The 17697-nt window shown below is 40.3% G+C and overlaps 2 protein-coding genes across 3 annotated transcripts; both read right to left on the bottom strand.

Moving 5' to 3' along the window:
• Positions 1-3905: 3905 nt before the first annotated feature.
• On the bottom strand, positions 3906-6335 carry slc10a3 (solute carrier family 10 member 3). The gene has a single exon (XM_020642182.3). The coding sequence runs from the start codon at positions 5889-5891 to the stop codon at positions 4476-4478; it is 1416 nt and encodes a 471-aa protein (XP_020497838.1). The 5' UTR covers positions 5892-6335; the 3' UTR covers positions 3906-4475.
• Positions 6336-9545: 3210 nt separating this feature from the next.
• Positions 9546-17255, bottom strand: chmp1a (charged multivesicular body protein 1A). 2 transcript variants are annotated; one of them, XR_010666637.1, is made up of 8 exons: positions 17120-17255; positions 16588-16607; positions 16411-16488; positions 14051-14197; positions 13745-13873; positions 13359-13552; positions 10360-11834; positions 9546-10321 (listed from the first exon to the last, which is right to left on the bottom strand). XR_010666637.1 is itself a non-coding variant. In XM_065956710.1 (7 exons), the coding sequence occupies exons 1-7, from the start codon at positions 17124-17126 to the stop codon at positions 11813-11815; spliced, it is 597 nt and encodes a 198-aa protein (XP_065812782.1). In that variant the 5' UTR covers positions 17127-17255; the 3' UTR covers positions 9546-11812. The 2 variants fall into 2 exon arrangements, 1 of the variants encoding a protein (XP_065812782.1); XM_065956710.1 differs by having other exon boundaries at positions 9546-11834.
• Between the last annotated feature and the right edge of the window lie 442 nt (positions 17256-17697).

The raw sequence follows: 17697 nt of genomic DNA, 5'->3' as shown, positions 1-17697 counted from the left end.
TTTATGTGTTTATGGACCAAATTCATCCTCACTAAATTATTCAAGGAATTAAAAGACAGATCAATCACCGCAGACAAACAGGGACAAACAGATCAATACATGTTAAAGAGTGTCTCCATTTGTTAGCAGACAGACTATGTGCCTTCAGGCACTCACCATAAGCAACGACTGACTGAAAGTATGAAGTTGTTAATCATAGAAAAATACAGTCATTCAAAGTGTTTTAGGAAAAGGGAACAATCACAACATTATAAAACATATACATGTGTTTTATTAGGTGCCATTTCTTAGGATGTTAGATAACATGTGGGTATATACCTTTCAATCTTTCTACTGCACTTTAGAGATGTTGCCCAGAAATGTTCAAATGTTTAAAACTGTTGAATAATATTTTAGAGCTGTCTTGAACCTCTACTAGAATATTGGAATTTTGTTTTTTATTTTTTGTGTATTCCCACAAATATTTTTTTTATGTTTGATTGTTTTTAATTTACTTTGTGACTCAAAACGTAGGCCTTGTGGCTCTGGTATGTACAGAGAGCTTCACATGAACTTGCTTAAAACATTGTGTGCTCTTTAAATACAGCCAAGGGATTTTTATGGAACAGGTTTTGAAACTGGACCTGAACCTTTTGTATTGTGGCCTACTTAACTCTCTCAAACACAGCTGAAGAGTATAGGAGCATTTGCAGTGCTTTGTCTGTTCATTATACTTGACTTTATTCATTCTTCTCAGTTTTAGGATAAGACCTTAGGTATTTGTAAAGTGTAAATCTGTCACACCAAAGTCGTTGTCAAACCCTTGTTGTGGGCTACATAAATTATAGCCCACAATTTTAAACAAAATTTTTAAATAATAGTCAAGATTAATTACAGGTGACTGCACTTTATTTAAATAATTGTTTGTGTACCTTGAATTTTAGTACTGTGACGATAAAAAGTACGACTTCTGGTATCTATCTGCAATTCTTTATGATTCAACTTCTCCTTTGTCACTCTTTCTTGTACAGTGGGGCAATAGTACATGAAGACCAATGCAGATATATAACATGTACAGTTACCAGGATGCGGAGTATGAGAGGAAAAGTGTGACTAACATGTCAATCGTGAAATAGCATCACCTTATGATTATAGATATCTAAGCTAATTTTGAATCGATCTATCATTGGGCAAGAATTTTGACTCAGTTGAGGTATTGAATGGTGATCTCCACACCTAACTCTGTTTGGTTGTGAAAGAACTCCCAGAATGAAGTTGTGAATTGGCCTAGACTGTGCAGCAGCAGGCTCCATCTTGCCCTTGATGTGTTGTATGACTCCTCTCAGTGTACACCCAGTGTGCTTCTCTCCGCCCATGACTTTTCTGGATTTCCCAGCTTCATTGCGGCAGGCAGTAGGAAAACCGTCTCATGGGAGCCGGTGAGAGGAACTCATGAAAAGTTAATGCAATGTGTCCTCATAAATTTTTAAGAGCCCGCTCCTCCTATTGTGCCGCTAATGTGCAGGATAGTAGAATAAACAGGAGTGCTGATGTGCAGACAGCTCTGAGTGCAAAACTACCAGCAAGGCAGAGCGTCATCACCTGTCACCAGCCCCCTTGAGGAACAACACACAGTGACACCTGAGTACATACAGACACACACACGTTCACTTACAGTGGCAGCTCTGAATCATAAGTCGGCCTCTGTCACTGCAGGGCAAACTTTTGATTAAAGAATGACTGGCTCTAGACCTCAGCAGGATTTCCTCTGTGTGTGTGTGTGTGTGTGTGTGTGTGTGAAAAACAAATCTTCCAACACATTTTGTCATTTGGCCTCTACTTGTTCAACTGGAAAAATTACACATTTATAAATTGTTTGTAATACTGTAATGTGGAAATTGCTCCTACTACTATTCATGTTTGTATCTATTCTACATTTACTTTATAAATATGATTATGAAACACTTACATTCCTATTAATGTATTTTTGAATCTGTCTTTTGTGTGTAGTTTTCCCAAAACCAGTGAGGGCTTCTACAACCAACTCACTGATACTTTTATATTTTCTACATCTGTGTTCTGTTTTTTAATTAAGGAGAGTGGAATAAACCCGACTAAATTCAATCTGTATAAAAACTGTATGAGCCTTCTACTCCCAGCACCCCCCTTATTAATTTATCTGTATAATAATCTTTATGATCTTTGTACATTGTTTGTTTCTAAATCAAAACAAGAAGGTCAAGATTTAAAACATGAAATACATTTCTGAGATATACAAATCTTGTGTTTGTATGTGTATGTTGTGTATTAGGTTTCCAGTTGTTGCATTAACGTATTAAGTTACGGTTACACTCATGTAGGTCAGTAAAGGGCTTGATTCTTGATACATGTCCCTGGTGACTAAAATCCATAGTTATCCGACCAAACGGTGAATTGAATGGAAGCAGAGAGATTATATGTCTTATTCCAATTGTGAAACACAACTGGAGACCTGCTAGACTTCTCCTCCTGAGTGAGTCCACCACACCAGCGCTGAATGAGAAGCAGCAGCTCCAGCTCAGCCTGGAGGCTTTACAGCTGTGCTACATTCCTGAGAGCTCAGTCAAATCTGCTGAGCCAATACTGCACGTCTCAACCACCTTGTTCTCCACAAAAGAACTTCCTCAGAAAATGTTTTTTATAGAAGCAGAGCGGTCTGCAGTTTGACACGTAAACAGGAAATGCACTCTTTATGTAAAAATACCTGCAAATTAAACCTCCCCTCCCTTTTTTTCCCACTGAGGCTGTGGGTGGTTTCTAAAGGGCGCAAAGGTTTAGCTTTTTGTCTTGATTGTGAACATCTGGGTGAAAGCAGATTTCTGTTCAAAAGTTCACTTCATCACATACTGTTCAACAAGAGGAAGCTGATAAAAGCTGGACCTTGTTCTCTGGAACAATGTGTTACTAAACTGCAGGCAGGTTATACATGTTCAGTGTGGACATACTGACCTATTGCATTGTTTGTCATTCATGGGCTTTTTCAACACTTGGTTGCTTACGTCATCTGTTCCTCCTGATCTCATTTCATGCTGGTGGGTTCTTACGATGTTTTTGTTACGTGTTTAGATATTTTGTTCTTTGGGTACTTTTCCTGTTATGTTGTCGTGTTGTCTTTTTGGGAGTCTCTGCTTTATTTTAATGTTACTTTTGCTTGTATGCCAAATCACTTTGTAAACCTTGTTTTCCGTACTGGAGTGCACTTGGTTTTTCGACCAACTGGCCACGGACTACGTATGGAATTTAGATCAAATTTAAATCTGACATGAAGCATATTTCACCTTTTTGGACATTGTTTTTTTTGAGCCTGACACAAATAAATGTAGTAAACAACACCATAAAATGTCTTGCCATTGACATTTTGCTACAAACCAAAAGTGTCTTTGTGTTGCTTACCACAAAACAAAGATGTATTTGGCATTCTGTATAATCCTGAGAACAAAATGAATAGTCCTTCTATTAAAAACTGTACACAATATGTTCTGTGGACTATTTTAGAAACACATTGTCTGGTAAGAATTTTTACTTTTTTTAGCTTTTACACTTTTGTTTCAACCTTCTAAGGCAGTAAATCCTATTTCGAAGGATTGAATTGAAACATTTACACGTTTTATACCCATCAAACTGCTATCAGTAGCGTTAATCCAAAAATATCTGAAATTTGAACAGGCAAAATGTTCCTCCTGGGAATTTCACCACACAGTGTGACATTGTCCTTCTTTGCATAACCCTGAAGCATTGATTCAATCACCAGTGTGTTAAAGTGAAACACCAACCATGCAGAGGCTAACAGCAACACGTTTTGTGATCTGACACCATCAGCCAACAGTCTTGTCACAACAGACCGGTTGCTCAAGTCTCTCTATACACACATTGCTGCCAAACTGAAGTCTGCTTTAACAATGTTTTTATTTATGTTTTCTTCTTCTCTCCTCTCCAATATTCAAGTACATGGATTCGCAGATCCAGAAAACACAATCAGTAGCAAATACTTTCAAAAACACCACCATCATGTTCCTGTTTGATTTACAAACGTTTATACTTAACCCCCCCCCCCCCAAAGCTCTCCCCCAGGCTAAGACACATGGACCTCTTGTAAACATGATGCAAATCAATCTTTGCTTGATTACAAAAAGTAATCTGGTACAAAAATAACTTTTCTTTGATAGGTATTTCTCTTTTTAGGAATATTTACATTACGTACCTCACAGTATTTTCTGATTTTAAAAAGTACATACTGTAAAATAAACACAAAAAGGTCTCGGAGGGGAAAAAGGCCTTTGGTTTTCATGAAAAATACGAAAAACAAAGACAATGCACAAAAAAGTCCATTCACTGTCCTGCGTACCACAACAGTGAGGAATGGATCGGTGATTGTTGGCATTGTGTAGCCAAAACTTCCACAGGTTTGAGGGGTTCATTTTTGAAAAATAGTTCAGATAAAAGGACTGTGGCTACAATCAGTCGTCACTCCTGGGGACGGCAGACCCACACAACTTCCGATGGGCATAGTATCCCAGGACGATGAGTAGCATCTCTGAGGTGCTGCTGAGGGCCACAATGAAGGGTGCCTGGGACGCAAAGTCAGCCTCCTCACGGCGGAAGGACAACTGCATGACAGCGAGTGCCAACAGACTGTTCTGGACCCCCACCTCGATGCTGACCGTCTTCCTCTGAGGTGGGGGCAGGCCCGCAAGTTTGGCCAGGACGGCTCCTACCACCAGCCCCAGCAAAGGCACTGTCACCCCGACTGCCACAATCTGCGGCTGCAGATTGGCCAGGATGGATGACCCCATTTGGTAAGCCATAAAGATGCCACCAACGATGAGCACCAGGCTAAACGGCCGTATGAGTTTAAGCAGGACCCGTGTGAGGGCGGGCAGGCGCAGCTTCACCAGCATGCCCAGGGAGATGGGGATGGCAATAAAGAGGAGGGTGCCCAGGATTTTCACAAATGGAACATGCAAGGCGGCATGAACCCCCAGTAGCCACCCGTAAAAAGCTGATGACAAAGGCATAGCTGCTGCTGCCACCACTGTGGACACCAGGGTCATGGAGATGGCCAGGGTGACGTCTCCACCCAACAGCAGGCTGTACAGGTAGCCCCCACCTCCCCCAGGGGCTGAGCAGGTGATGACCAGGCCCAGGGAGAGCGCTTTGGGCAGCACAGCTAGCCGGGATATACAGTAGGCATACAAAGGCATCACCAGGAACTGACCCAGCACCCCCAGGAGCAGGGGCACAGGATTCCTGAGGAGACCCCGCAGCACCTCTACCTCCACCTTGCACCCGAAGGCACACTTGTTGACAAAGATGAGGGGCAGCAAGGCAAACAGAATGGGGTTCTCAGAGAAATGGGACAGGCCACCCGACTGGATCAGCCGGGTGGCCGGATCATCACTTCCAGGAGCCACTCTGATGGAGTAATCTGTCCTCTCCTCAATCAGAACCGGAACCGAATCCTGGTCCAGGTCCAGCAGCTGGATCTGCAGCTGAGCTTTGCCTGGGAAACCCGAGCGGATGCTTATAATGTAGCTCCTGGCGGTTCCTGTGTGGCCGCTGTCCGTCACATTCAGGATGGAGAGGACCTCGGGGTCCAGGGAGCGGACTTTCACAGTCTGCTTCCAGCTCTGACGGCCCTTCCTGCTGGCAGCCGAGCTCCTGTACCAGCTGGAGATTACAATCACGCCGTTGGTGTTTTCAGGAAACTCAAACTCCTGAGAAGACCCGTCCCCGATTCTGATATACCTGCTGCTGCTGTCGGCCGTCAGGTTGCTGTCGTTGCTGCTATCGACTGTCAGGTTTCCGGTCGCCCACGCCTCGTCCGCTCCGCGGGTAATAAGGAAGAGACAACAGAATGTAAATAGCGTCCTCATTTTACTGACGGACAGGGGGCGGAGTGGCGCCGCAGAGACACCAATCTCCCCGACAGCGGCCTCCCCAGACGGTTACACCACCGCCCTGTTAAACCAGGACGGTAAATTTCTCATTCTAGTCTCCGGTAAAAAACGACAGCGTCAACAGCCGGCTCCACATCTCGTCTGATTCCCATTTTCTCGCTGCCTTTATACCGGAACCTAAACATCACCCCGCCCTGTCCTGTCCAAGCCGAGCGAAACAGCAGCCGCCCCGGCACACAGAAAACACACTCCCACAGGTCTCTGACTGCTTCCTGAAGGGCTCTACACGACGGTAAAATGTCCGTCTCGACAAACAAAAGCCTCTTCTGCTCTTACTTTTCTATTATGTCCCCTGTTGATGGAAACTGCGAGCATCTTAGCTCAGCTGCCGTGTATTTGCAGCTCACAGCGGTTACGGTAAAGTTGGCTTGTTTTAAAAAATTTAACTTCCGTTTTTTTTTTTTACCAAAATAAAAGCTTCTCGTCAATTAATTAAAACTGGATTAACCGGGTTGAATCGAGACACCGGCTCCGAGTGCCTCCAAAAAAACCCTACAATTAATACAGTGACAGCTGTGTTTAGTAATGTCATTAAGTATAAATTACATTGGGAGTTGCCACCACTATAATGTAATGTCAAGCAGTATGGACGCTTGTAGCCTACTTTGTCAAATAAAGTGAAATTTCACGGTGGATTTATTATTATTCATCGCATTAATCATAAAAAAACTAAAATGATGTTAGATATTCAATTTCTATCCCACAATGTGCAGCGGAACATCTTCATATTTTACATGAACAGCACATTTAAGGCCAGGTAGTAGGCCTACCAAATAATTACTAGTTTCTTGACTTTACATAATAACAACATTGCTGATTACAGAATATTGTGTGTCGAAATAATCCGTTAACCCCCCTTATAATACATTGTATTCGCTTATTTCTAAAGGAAAAATCCCTCTACTTCCTGTCTCTTTCTGGGTAACTATGACTACCTTGACGTAACTCTTCATTAATCCAATCGGAGCAGCACAAACTGTACACTCTCCCCGTTCCTCAGCCAATGAGCAGGGGCGGCCACATGGGAGAGGGAACACCGTGATTTCTATCCGCCGGGGCGGGGGTAGAGGGGGGGGCAGACAGGGATTACCCATAACAAACACAGGGTGACATGCTTTAATTTTCTCTCCTCCAAATAAAATGGCGGAATTGCGATGATAATAAAAAGATAATCCGGCAAAAAGCAAAGCGTATCAGCTATCATCATGAACACACAGGGTTGCTTGGTGTTCATTTTAATCCTGCTTTAAACTCATCTCTCATTCTCAGTTTCCTTTCCTTTCCTATTGTATTCTGCAAATATGGAAATGTTGTTGCTCCTCCCTTTAGCCCACTCAATCCAGAGTTTCACCGTTTCTGTTTCCTGTCCTCTGGTCCCTGTAGTATCTAGTGACACTGATCCATTATGCTTTCACTCCTTGCTTACTGAGCAGTTTCCAGTTTCACAGTTGCTGCCAAGTAGGCTCTATCTTATTTGTTGAACACAAAACAGCAGACACAACAGGGAAACCTGAAACTACCGCCCATCTCGGGGAATGTAGCTTTAAATGGGAACTCCCACTCTTGTCAGCATAACACTGTGAGCATCGCTTTTTATAGTACCACACACACTGGGAGTCACTTAAATATTTAAAAGCCATTTTCAATTTCATAACATCCATCTTTTGAGTCCACAGAGGGTCAGTGAGGACACTGGGTCAGTATTTTCCGTTGAGAACGTCACCCAGGGCACCCACCACTCTGCTCCAAGTATTAAAGTCAGTCCCGGGATAGCCTGCTCATCATAAATTGTTTTTCCATGAGTTGTGTGTCCTCCTTCTGTCAGCATGGCTAAGTCAAGGCTTCCACAGAGAGAAAAGGCGGGGGAGTCCACAGTGGAAACACTCAGTGCACGCCAAGACAACCTGCTGGTGTGATGACTATAGCCCCCTCTTTGACATTTAATGAAAGGACAGCCTGTGGTTATGTGGTTATGGGGCTTCTGACACGCACATCTCCTGTCTGCCTGTGCTGCTCCCCTCCCCCAGCTGTCTAATTTCTGACCCAAGGTACAACATTTCACCTCATGATTTATTTCACAAACAGTGACAGAGAGAATGAGAGAGAGTTAAAAGGAAAGCAAAATGTGGTTTTAGTTCAATTGCTCATTCTCATTTCCTGAGAAAAGTCTTGAGTGAGAAATTACAGTACTCCTTTCTGTTTATGCCGCAGTTTCAGCTGTTTACCCTTAGAACACAGCAACCTGTGAAGAAACTGCGTCAGTGTGAATATTCATGATCTAGTTGAGAGCAGCAGTAATTATCCTTCTTGTGTTGGGTTGCAGTCGGATCATAAGCAGCTGTGATGACATAAAAACCTTGTTCTAAAATGGCAGTAGAGCAACAGTCCACACAAACAGATGCTCTGCTAGATGGCCTGGCAACAGCATGACAACCAGAGCAGATTCATGATCATCCTGTGATTGTCCTGTATCTGTACTGTAGATTTAAGAGTGCAACTAAAACGACCACCTCTTGGGAACGCCAATAACCTAGTGGATATGTCGTGCGCCCCATGTACAGAGGTTATTGTCCTCACTGCGGCGGCTGTGGCTTTGAATCCGAGCAACCCCTTTCTTGCATATCATCCCCTGATCTCGCCTCCAAACGTATCCTGTGTTTCTTCAGTTGTCCTATCAAATAAAGGCAAAAAAGCCCCAAATAATAACTTAAACAAAAACTACTACCTCTTACTATAATTACTGAAGACGCCTTTTAAAGAAAATGATTCTGATAATTGCAGCAATTTCTATCTAGCTTCCTTCTCTTTGGAGTAATTATAAGTGAATTTGAAACCTTAATGCCTCTACAACATTTTATGAGGCTATTCAACGCGTTATAAATAAATCTTTCATACAGATGCATTTTTTTAAGATTAATGTTCAAGATGTTCTGTGTATATTTTTTTGAAAGTTATTATTTAAGCGTGTTTGCACTTTAAGTTCACTTCAGAAACTTTCAAACCAGTTTGTTAATGGCAATAAAGTTCCCCCAACCTTCTCTCAATGCATTGAAGCAAGTCAAGTTAGAATAAAATGATGAACCAACATTTGCTCTCTTTCCATCACGATATATGACCAAAATCTGGCCATCCCATGTATGGAGGACAACAAGTGTCACTGGAAAAGGAATCAAGCATTTCACAAGTGAAGAACTACTTTTATTCTGAAAATTATTTTTGCTATGGGATATTAAACAATTATATAGTGACCTTTTTATTGTAGGATATTTATTTAGTTTAATAATTAAATCAGTAAACCAACTTATTAACTTGTTACATTGTCAAATCAAAATTCTTATTTTATTTTTTGAAATAATGTTTGTCTTTTCTTTGACATTTTTCAATGCTCCATAAATTTTTTTTTATTGTTATGATGTTGTGGATTCATCTTTAACCAGCACCTTTGAAGCATCTAATGCTGCTTGAAATCTGACCTGACATAAAGCACTGTTACATATTCAGCACACACATCAATTTAAAGATCGGGTGAAGTCTGTCACCACTTTAAAAACAAACCACTGAAGTCATATGCATCAGAGGGCAAGCTTTTATTTTCACAAGGTTAATATACAAAACAGAAGTGCTGCAAAGTTCTGCTGAACTCTGAGTTTAAATAAACCCTCTTTGTGATTAAAATGGACAAAAAAAAAAAAAAAAAACCTGGAACATTGTCAGAGGGTGACGCTGACCCGTTACAAGAGGATGTGTGACTACAGCCTATCTGAACTTTAACATCTATGCCAGCACTTGTAACTCAATGCAGAGACTGGATTTAAAAAAAGGAAGAAACAAATGGAACCAGCTTTTAGTGAGCTCATGCAGCCCCCATTATACATTTTATTCCACTATCTTTAAATATCACCTGCTATTTATGCAAATCACATCTTCTGCATTTCTGTCAAACATGACTGATAGACGTTTTAAGCAAAACCTGTGGGTAATAACAACAAGGGGCATGAACTCCCTCTTGTTGTCATATTAGAAAAAACTGTCCAGCATGTTTATCCCTGCTAAAGATACACTGAAGTGTCCTCCTGATAGAACGAGACACTTGAGGAAGATTAAATTATTTGGACACAGAGAAGTTTCCAAAAATATCTGCATGAGGTTTCCGGGTTGGTATGGGAGATCTTCAACACCTTAATTTAAATCAAACACAACAACAACAACAAAAAGAGATCAAACAACTCCACACGATGCAAATTCAAAGAGATAATGTAATGTTATGATTAAGATCATGTCCTCCTGACTGCAACGGCAACCTGAGCTCACACTTATCAATGTCAGTGATGCTGGTTAAGACGAAGCTCAAAACATCTACAGCTCGTCTGGCAGGAAGACGAACTGAAACCGATTTTTGTCTGACTGATGTCTGTGGAGTCTCGTTTCACTGCTGTTCACTTTCTTATCTACAATCCTTCAGGCACTGAAGAGGGAAGCACCTTTACAATCACCTTCATCCCAAATAAGGCATTCCAAGCAACAACTAAAAAATGAATACAGGCAAAAAACAAAACAAATCTGAATAAACAGAAAGAAGAACACCAAAACAACCATTTTGACACGGGGGCCCACCCGGTTTGAAGAGTGTCCTTTGATGTTTTAGAGTGAAAGAACATGAAGCGGCTTTAACTGGGATGATTCTGAGAAGGAAAGGAGACCCCTACCTCCAGACTACTGTGACAGTAATTTAAATCACATTGAGCTCCATCCAAAATTTGTTTTAGCAAAGTATCATAACTATTCTCTGAAAGCCATTTCACCTGACCATTCATGTGCATGCCGGTGTAAACAGGAACACAAAACAGGCCACGCAAATGTCAGCTTGCCTCCTGCACATTTATGCAAAATTCAATCGCAACACAATGCAGCAGCGCCGACTATTACTTCTTACTGTTCAGATAACCGCAGCATGTAAAAAGGTTTATTTTTCTATCAGTAAAGGCCCATATGATAGCGGCATGTCTGAAAAGACCAATCAGCCAGCATATCTGTTTGTTTCCAGTTTTGTTTCTCAGTTTGCAAATTTAAAGCTCACCATCATTTTCAAAAGCTGCAGTTTTAGGGCCACTTGGAGGTCACACTCGTGATGTGTGGATGTCAGCCATAAACGTACCAAAAGTTCTTCTGTGTTCATAAATGAACATACATTAGTGTGAGTTTAGCATTAGTGTTACTTAAATACAAGTTGAGCCTAAATTGCTCAAGCCAGAACTGATTTACGATTAAATGTCTCGCTCCTTAAATCAGAATCACCCAATCAAAGCCCCCCGTGCTGACAAAGTCTGAAAACTATAGAAACAACATGTAGACACATCTTCAACCCACCCTGCCCCTTATGATCGACTGCAGTGTATAACTGCCTAATAAAACTTTTTATTATTATACATCATACAATTTATAAGATTGGTTTCTTTTTGTTTACATAGCATACATCCATAAGAGTGTGATATCAGAGCCAAGGAGTAGAAAAAAGTGGCAGAGAAGAAGGGATAAAAAAAGGAGGGAGGGAGAGGGAAGGTAAAATGAGATGCAAGGGGGAATTAGAGGGGAAAGGAAGGGACAGGAATAGATGGATCGAAATAAGAAGGTGAACCTGGGTGAGATTCAAGCCCTCTCAGTTGGTATTTCAGGCCGATGTGTCTATTTATAGAGCAGGGGGGATGGTAATCAATAGGCTCGTTAAGTCCTCCCGGTAGGAACAGTTCAATAGAAACACACACAGCTCGTGTTGCCATCATTAAGCCCATCTGCTTACACACAGCTGTAGGCGGCGGTCACCTCTCCCGGAGGAGCCCTCAGTTCCGCAAAGCAGCCAACCTGCAACATGTGACAAGAAAAACAGGAGAGAGATGAAGTGTTTGGAGCGTTTGTGAAACGGGGTAAATAAATTATTATGAATCGACAGCAAGATTCTCTTAAAAAATAAAAAACGTATATAACTTTAAAGCTTTAGGCTGCTTCAACACTTATAACTCTTTGAGCCTCACAAATCCTGCCAGAAAACCTGTCAGTAATGAGAACAACACCTCTAGATTTTAACACCTGCTTAATGAGCTGCAGAATGGTTGACATGTGAAGACTGGTTTCTCTGCCTTGTCCTATTTCATGTGTACAATGTCTAGAAATATCTTTTTAGACAAGGATTCCACAGCTGCACAGCACACGCTGATGCATTTCAATCCAATCAACATCAGCACCATTTTTTAAGCATCTCATTCAGGGTAAAATTTCCCAAAGGGGACAATAAAGTGTATCGTAATCATATCGTTTGGAAATCATGTTAAACAACTTTTAAAACAGTTAATTTGATGATCCTCTGTTGACTGATCTCTGATATAAAGGGGGGGGGGGGGGGGGAGGGAAGAGCGGAAATACATGCAGTACAATCCCCCAGAGCTCCTGGTGACAACCCATTGTTGTTTTGCAAAACCAATAGATAAATATTAAACCTATTTAATGGACAGAGATATAGAACAGAGACAAGCATAACCCCCCTGACATTTGAAAGCGTAAACCAGCATGTTTAATGAACCTCTAGTCAAATACCTGTTTGATTAAAAAAAAATGCCTATCAGATATAGAGCTATGACTGAACTAAAATCTCTTGGGTGAAATCAAAACTAACACTTATATTTTTTAATCTATAAAATCTTTCTTTTTCCAGTGTTATTGTCCCCCTGCAGATACTCTTCTGTATGAAATATTGAGATATGCAGGTTGAAGATGTTTCAGTTACAGTGATCCCACAGCAGCAGGCACCACAAGTGCACCTTAACATTAAGAGAGATGATGTTGTTTGCATTGGTAAGTATGTTTGAGGCCGATGATACGTTTCCCTTTAAGAGCTCGTGTCTGTAAGTATTTTAAGAGTCTACGCGTCAGAGAGAGCTTAGTGATGGTCACAGGTTGGGTCTTACTCATTCAGGTGTTTTTCTGGTTCTAGCATGGCTCTTGTAGAAATCTATCAAGGCTTCTTTAGGGGAAGTAGGCCTATACACCTGTGGGTGCACAGGCAAATGAGCATTTGAGTCTATGACGTGTGTGCTTCTTAGCTGTGCAAAAGAAGGATCCAGTGTTTCTGCCTTTAGTTATTTGTATGTGTGTGGTGGGGGTGAGGGTAATCACATTTTCTCATCTCATGCTCTATTCTAATTGCCTACTCATGTGCTGCTTGTTAGTCTTAATCCACAGAACAGTGAAATTGGGTCTGCTTCAACAGTAACGGTATTCATCACTATGCTTAAAGAAATCCCTCCCAGACACAAAGATGCTGCTTGTGACCTCTGTGATACGAATGTAGTTACCAGGCGCCACAAATCATCTACAGATGCTGGTCCTTACCGTCGAGACAGCTGGTCCTCCTTTTCGTTGCTCCGTGAGCTCTCAGCTCCCACTGAGGTGGCCCCTGCAGGCAGCTGGCTGAGCTGGTCCATCACCTCCAGACCGCTCTCCTCTGCTATCTGGTGGATCAGGTCATCCACCTGGTTCTGAGGTGTGGTCAGTGTAGTCGCTGAGCTCATGGAGTCATCCATCACCTGGTGCAGGAAAAAGAGGCATGGATTACTTAGGGAGAGGGACAAACGATTGCAGAACTGGGTTTAATTTTTAAACAAGATGAGTAAAAACATGCCTTGATCAGTCCTAGTCCTTTGTTATGAAGTTCAACTGTCTAACATCTAACCACACAGTGAAGCACAATATACAAAAAACTATCTTCAGAAACTCACCGAGGTGTGAACGTCAAGGTTTTCCACCTGGCTTTCAAACTTATCCATGACAGCAGAGATCTTTTGGAGGTCCATGGACTTAAGAGCCTTGTCCAGGGACTTGGTCACCTGGCCCATGCTTTTGGAAACCTTAAAAAAAAAAAGAAAGAAGCCTTTAATACGTGTTGGCAAAGAAAAGAAACCTCATCTTTAAAGATCATCACAATACAGTAAATGATGCAAAGTGTAAAAACGTGAAAGTAAAGTTAATCTGTGTAAACTCTCAGGCAGCATGGATAGGTGAATTGATTGAACACTGTTACATACTGCTTTCATTGTGACTGCAGTCTGGACTTTGGAGGACACCGCGTCCACTCGTGACGCCATGCGCAGCCAGTTGAGACCTTCATTTTTTTTCCGGATAGCGTTCTCTGCATAGACTCTGGCAACTTCCACATTTTTCTGTTGCAAAGCCTGTTGATGAAACACAGACGCTTTAGTCAAGAACATCATCCATGATTCATTTTTTAGCGGAACACAAAAAGTTATTTACATTACGTTCATTAAAACAGAGTCTTACAGAAACACGATTGTGTGTTTAACTATGTGATATCATTATTGTAAACATCAATCAGCTAAAAAAGGAATCATTCATCAGCACATTTAATATATTATGGGTAGATTTGTCTTTTGAAGAGATTCGACCAGGGCTTTTTATTTTTTTTAAATTTTGTCCAGTAATGAAATTGTTCTTTTTGCAGTCGTTTCAATATGTGGAAAAACTCTTGAAAAGTGTGTCTACCATTAAGTCTGTAAAAAAAACAACAACAACAACAACCACCACAATCCTTTCAGCAGTCATAAAAACAAACAGCATCATTAGCCGCAGCTCACTCCTCATCTCTAATGCATGAGAGCTGTTAGAGAGGAAATGAGGAAAGTGAAGACTATTATGACTCAACAGGGAAATATCACTGCACGGTGAGATGATAGTGGCGCAAGAGAGAAGTACCCTGAATATCTTCTACCACAACATCCAAACAGAACATGCATTTAAAAAAGGTGACATCAGAACAGAATTTTTTACCTCTTAAATAAATAGGCAAAGACATATCGATTTACTAAACAACTCCTGGTTTATTGCTGAGCTGCAATGCCACCTTCTGACTTTATTAGACAAGTAGAATGCATATTAACAATTTGATTACAATAAATATCAATCATGAAGCCTAAACACTAACTCAAAACTATAATAAGTTGAAGATGTAAAAAGGTTTCCCACTTTTTCATGGTGTTGTTTGTGAATGTCATTAAAAACATGACAAATAAGGTGGTGGGGGAGAAGAGAACTTTCTTTTTACATCTTGTTATCCATCTGTGAGCGAGGGTGTTCTTTGAAAGGGTGGAGCAGGAGGGCTGTGAACCTCAGTAACAACAGACATTGTTGGTAGGTGAACTCTGATCATCAGCTGTTTCAGATAGCTCCCTTACTTTGTAAAATATCAGATAAACAGAAGAACAAATGAACACAAATGTACTCATGAGTCATTCAACACGTACCCTCATTTGATTTTTTTTTCTTTATATGATGTGTATTTTCTTTCGCTTGCAGCCCTTACATCACAATAAAGGATGAAATTTAAAAAAAAAAGGGGTTTTAATTGGCAATCAGAGGCAAACAAAGCGAACTAGCTCTTATTTCATGTTTTAAGTTGAGTTGGATTTCTTTCAAAACCAATGATAAAGTTTGATTTTTTATGAGATCAAAATAAAAGCATTAAAGGCTTTTCCCTTTTAATCAACAGACAGTTGGTTATAGTTAAAGCTTTACATCTTTTTCAGACTTTACATACATTATTTAACTCAATGCCTCATCAACTAAAACAAACAGATACGATTGTTCATGTCTTTTTAAGTCTACAGAACACAAAGACTAAGCATAACAGCCACACCCAAACATTAGCACCACTCTCTACAGGCCCACTACACAGATCACATGACACATTAAACACCTGATGCAGAAAAAGAAGACAAGAGAAAGCAACAGATTTCCTGCACTCATATAGTTACAGTCTGAAAGCTTTTCATGGTTTGCCTGCGTGTATAAAAAAAAACAAAGGTAAGGAGAAACATAAAGAACAGGTGTATTTCAGTAAAAGGGGTTCATTTGTGGAAGACTTATGACATGGAATTAAGAATGTGTAGTTCACTTCTGTTTCATTTTTTGTTTGTTTCATTTGTTTTGTTTTGAAATAAATTCTTAGAACAACTTTTGTTCTGATATGTTTTGTTTTTTGTAACCAAACTAGTAGTGTCTTAAATAATATGATTTAGGTGTAATAAACTAAAGCTTCAGCCTCACACCTTTTCAGTCAAAATGTTTTTGTTTTTTTTTGGTTTCTTGTGACCGAAATAAATGATTACTACTACTACTGTGTTAAACTAAGAGAACCAAATGAAAGAGTTATCCATTATGTTATCCATATTTCCCCTAATTTAGTATTCACATAAACCAAATATGGTGACGCCACATAGATAGATTTGTATTCAGCCTTTATAGAGATCAAAGAAGTAAAATGATTAGATAGAAGAGTGTGACATGCATCAGTCTTCCTAGATGGACTTTATCATTGAAGGACATTTCTCACAGTGTCTTCTACATGCAGCTCAACATTAACTGTGCTCACCTTCTTAACCTTGGCCTGCTCCTTTTCAGACTCCTTCTCTGCTTTCTTAGCAAGTCTCTCAAGCTGCTTAGAAGTGAACTGTGAACCAAACACAAAATTGTAAAGAAAACCTATAAATAATCCACTGTGCAATTTGGATCATGCTATTTAGGATTAATCCTTCTCACAGATACATACCCTTAAATTGAAGATCATATCTGTGACAAGGGAAAGGGACAGGATCAGGAATTTGGAGGGTTTAATGTAAACTGTCAACATGGATTTAATATTTCATACTAACAGATCTATAATACATTAAAAAACAAGAATAAAAGCAGCCTTGGCCAAACATTCACTTCCTCTATTGAGTAACATAAGTCATCGTGATGTAGTCATGGTCAGGAGAGGAGACGTAAGGAGGGGTTCAGATCATAACTTTCTAATCACATTTTTAAGTGTTACATTCTTCAAAATACATTTATTTACATTGACAACATTCAGTGTTAAAACAAGAAGTTATTTCAAAGCAACGACATAATAAATCGTCTGTCCGGCTGCAACAAGATGATAAATAACCGAAAACCACAAACAGGTCTGACAGCTAACCTAGCTAACACACACCCAAGCTAACAAGCTAATAATAGCATTCTGTCATTATACTGGTTTGATAGCTTTAAACAGAGAAGACTTGAATCCAGGTTGATAGTTCAGCTATTAAAACACGACATACCATCCATGGCAAGACGAATATGAGTCCAGCTGCTCAAAGAAATCTTATTTTCAGCTGATGAACAGGCTACTCTTGTTTTGTTATGATACCGACTGTCTCACTTCCTGGTCTAGGAGGAGTTCTTCTTCTCTGCAAGGTTTTCGAGCAGTTGTCACACAACGGATTGAAACAGTATCGCCACCATGTGGTATCCAGTTTAATATTCACAGTCTATGGTTTGAATTTGAAATCAAGAAAACAATTAAAAGAAAAAACAACCAAGAAAACAATTATTCTGTATCAGAATCAGATTTGCTGTTTGGCCTTGTATGTAAATAATAATAATAATCTGAAGCTAGATTTTAACTACCTCTTTCCTGATTCTTTTAAGTGCCATTCTCATTTCTGACCAGAGTTAGCTTTTTCCATACAGTTCTTTTTATGGCTTCTTTGCTGATTATTATGTTTGTTTTTTACTTTTATTAATTTCGTTAGCTCTCACCATGGAGTGGTATGGCCTATCCAAGACTCATTCTCAGTCCTATATTTGAACTCTTTAGGCCTATAATAATAGCCTAACTGTTTGGCTCCTGGCAGGC

The sequence above is a fragment of the Labrus bergylta genome, chromosome 7, assembly GCF_963930695.1.
Source record: "Labrus bergylta chromosome 7, fLabBer1.1, whole genome shotgun sequence".
Classification (NCBI taxonomy): Eukaryota; Metazoa; Chordata; class Actinopteri; order Labriformes; family Labridae; genus Labrus; species Labrus bergylta.
This window is presented reverse-complemented; position numbering and strand designations above follow the sequence as displayed.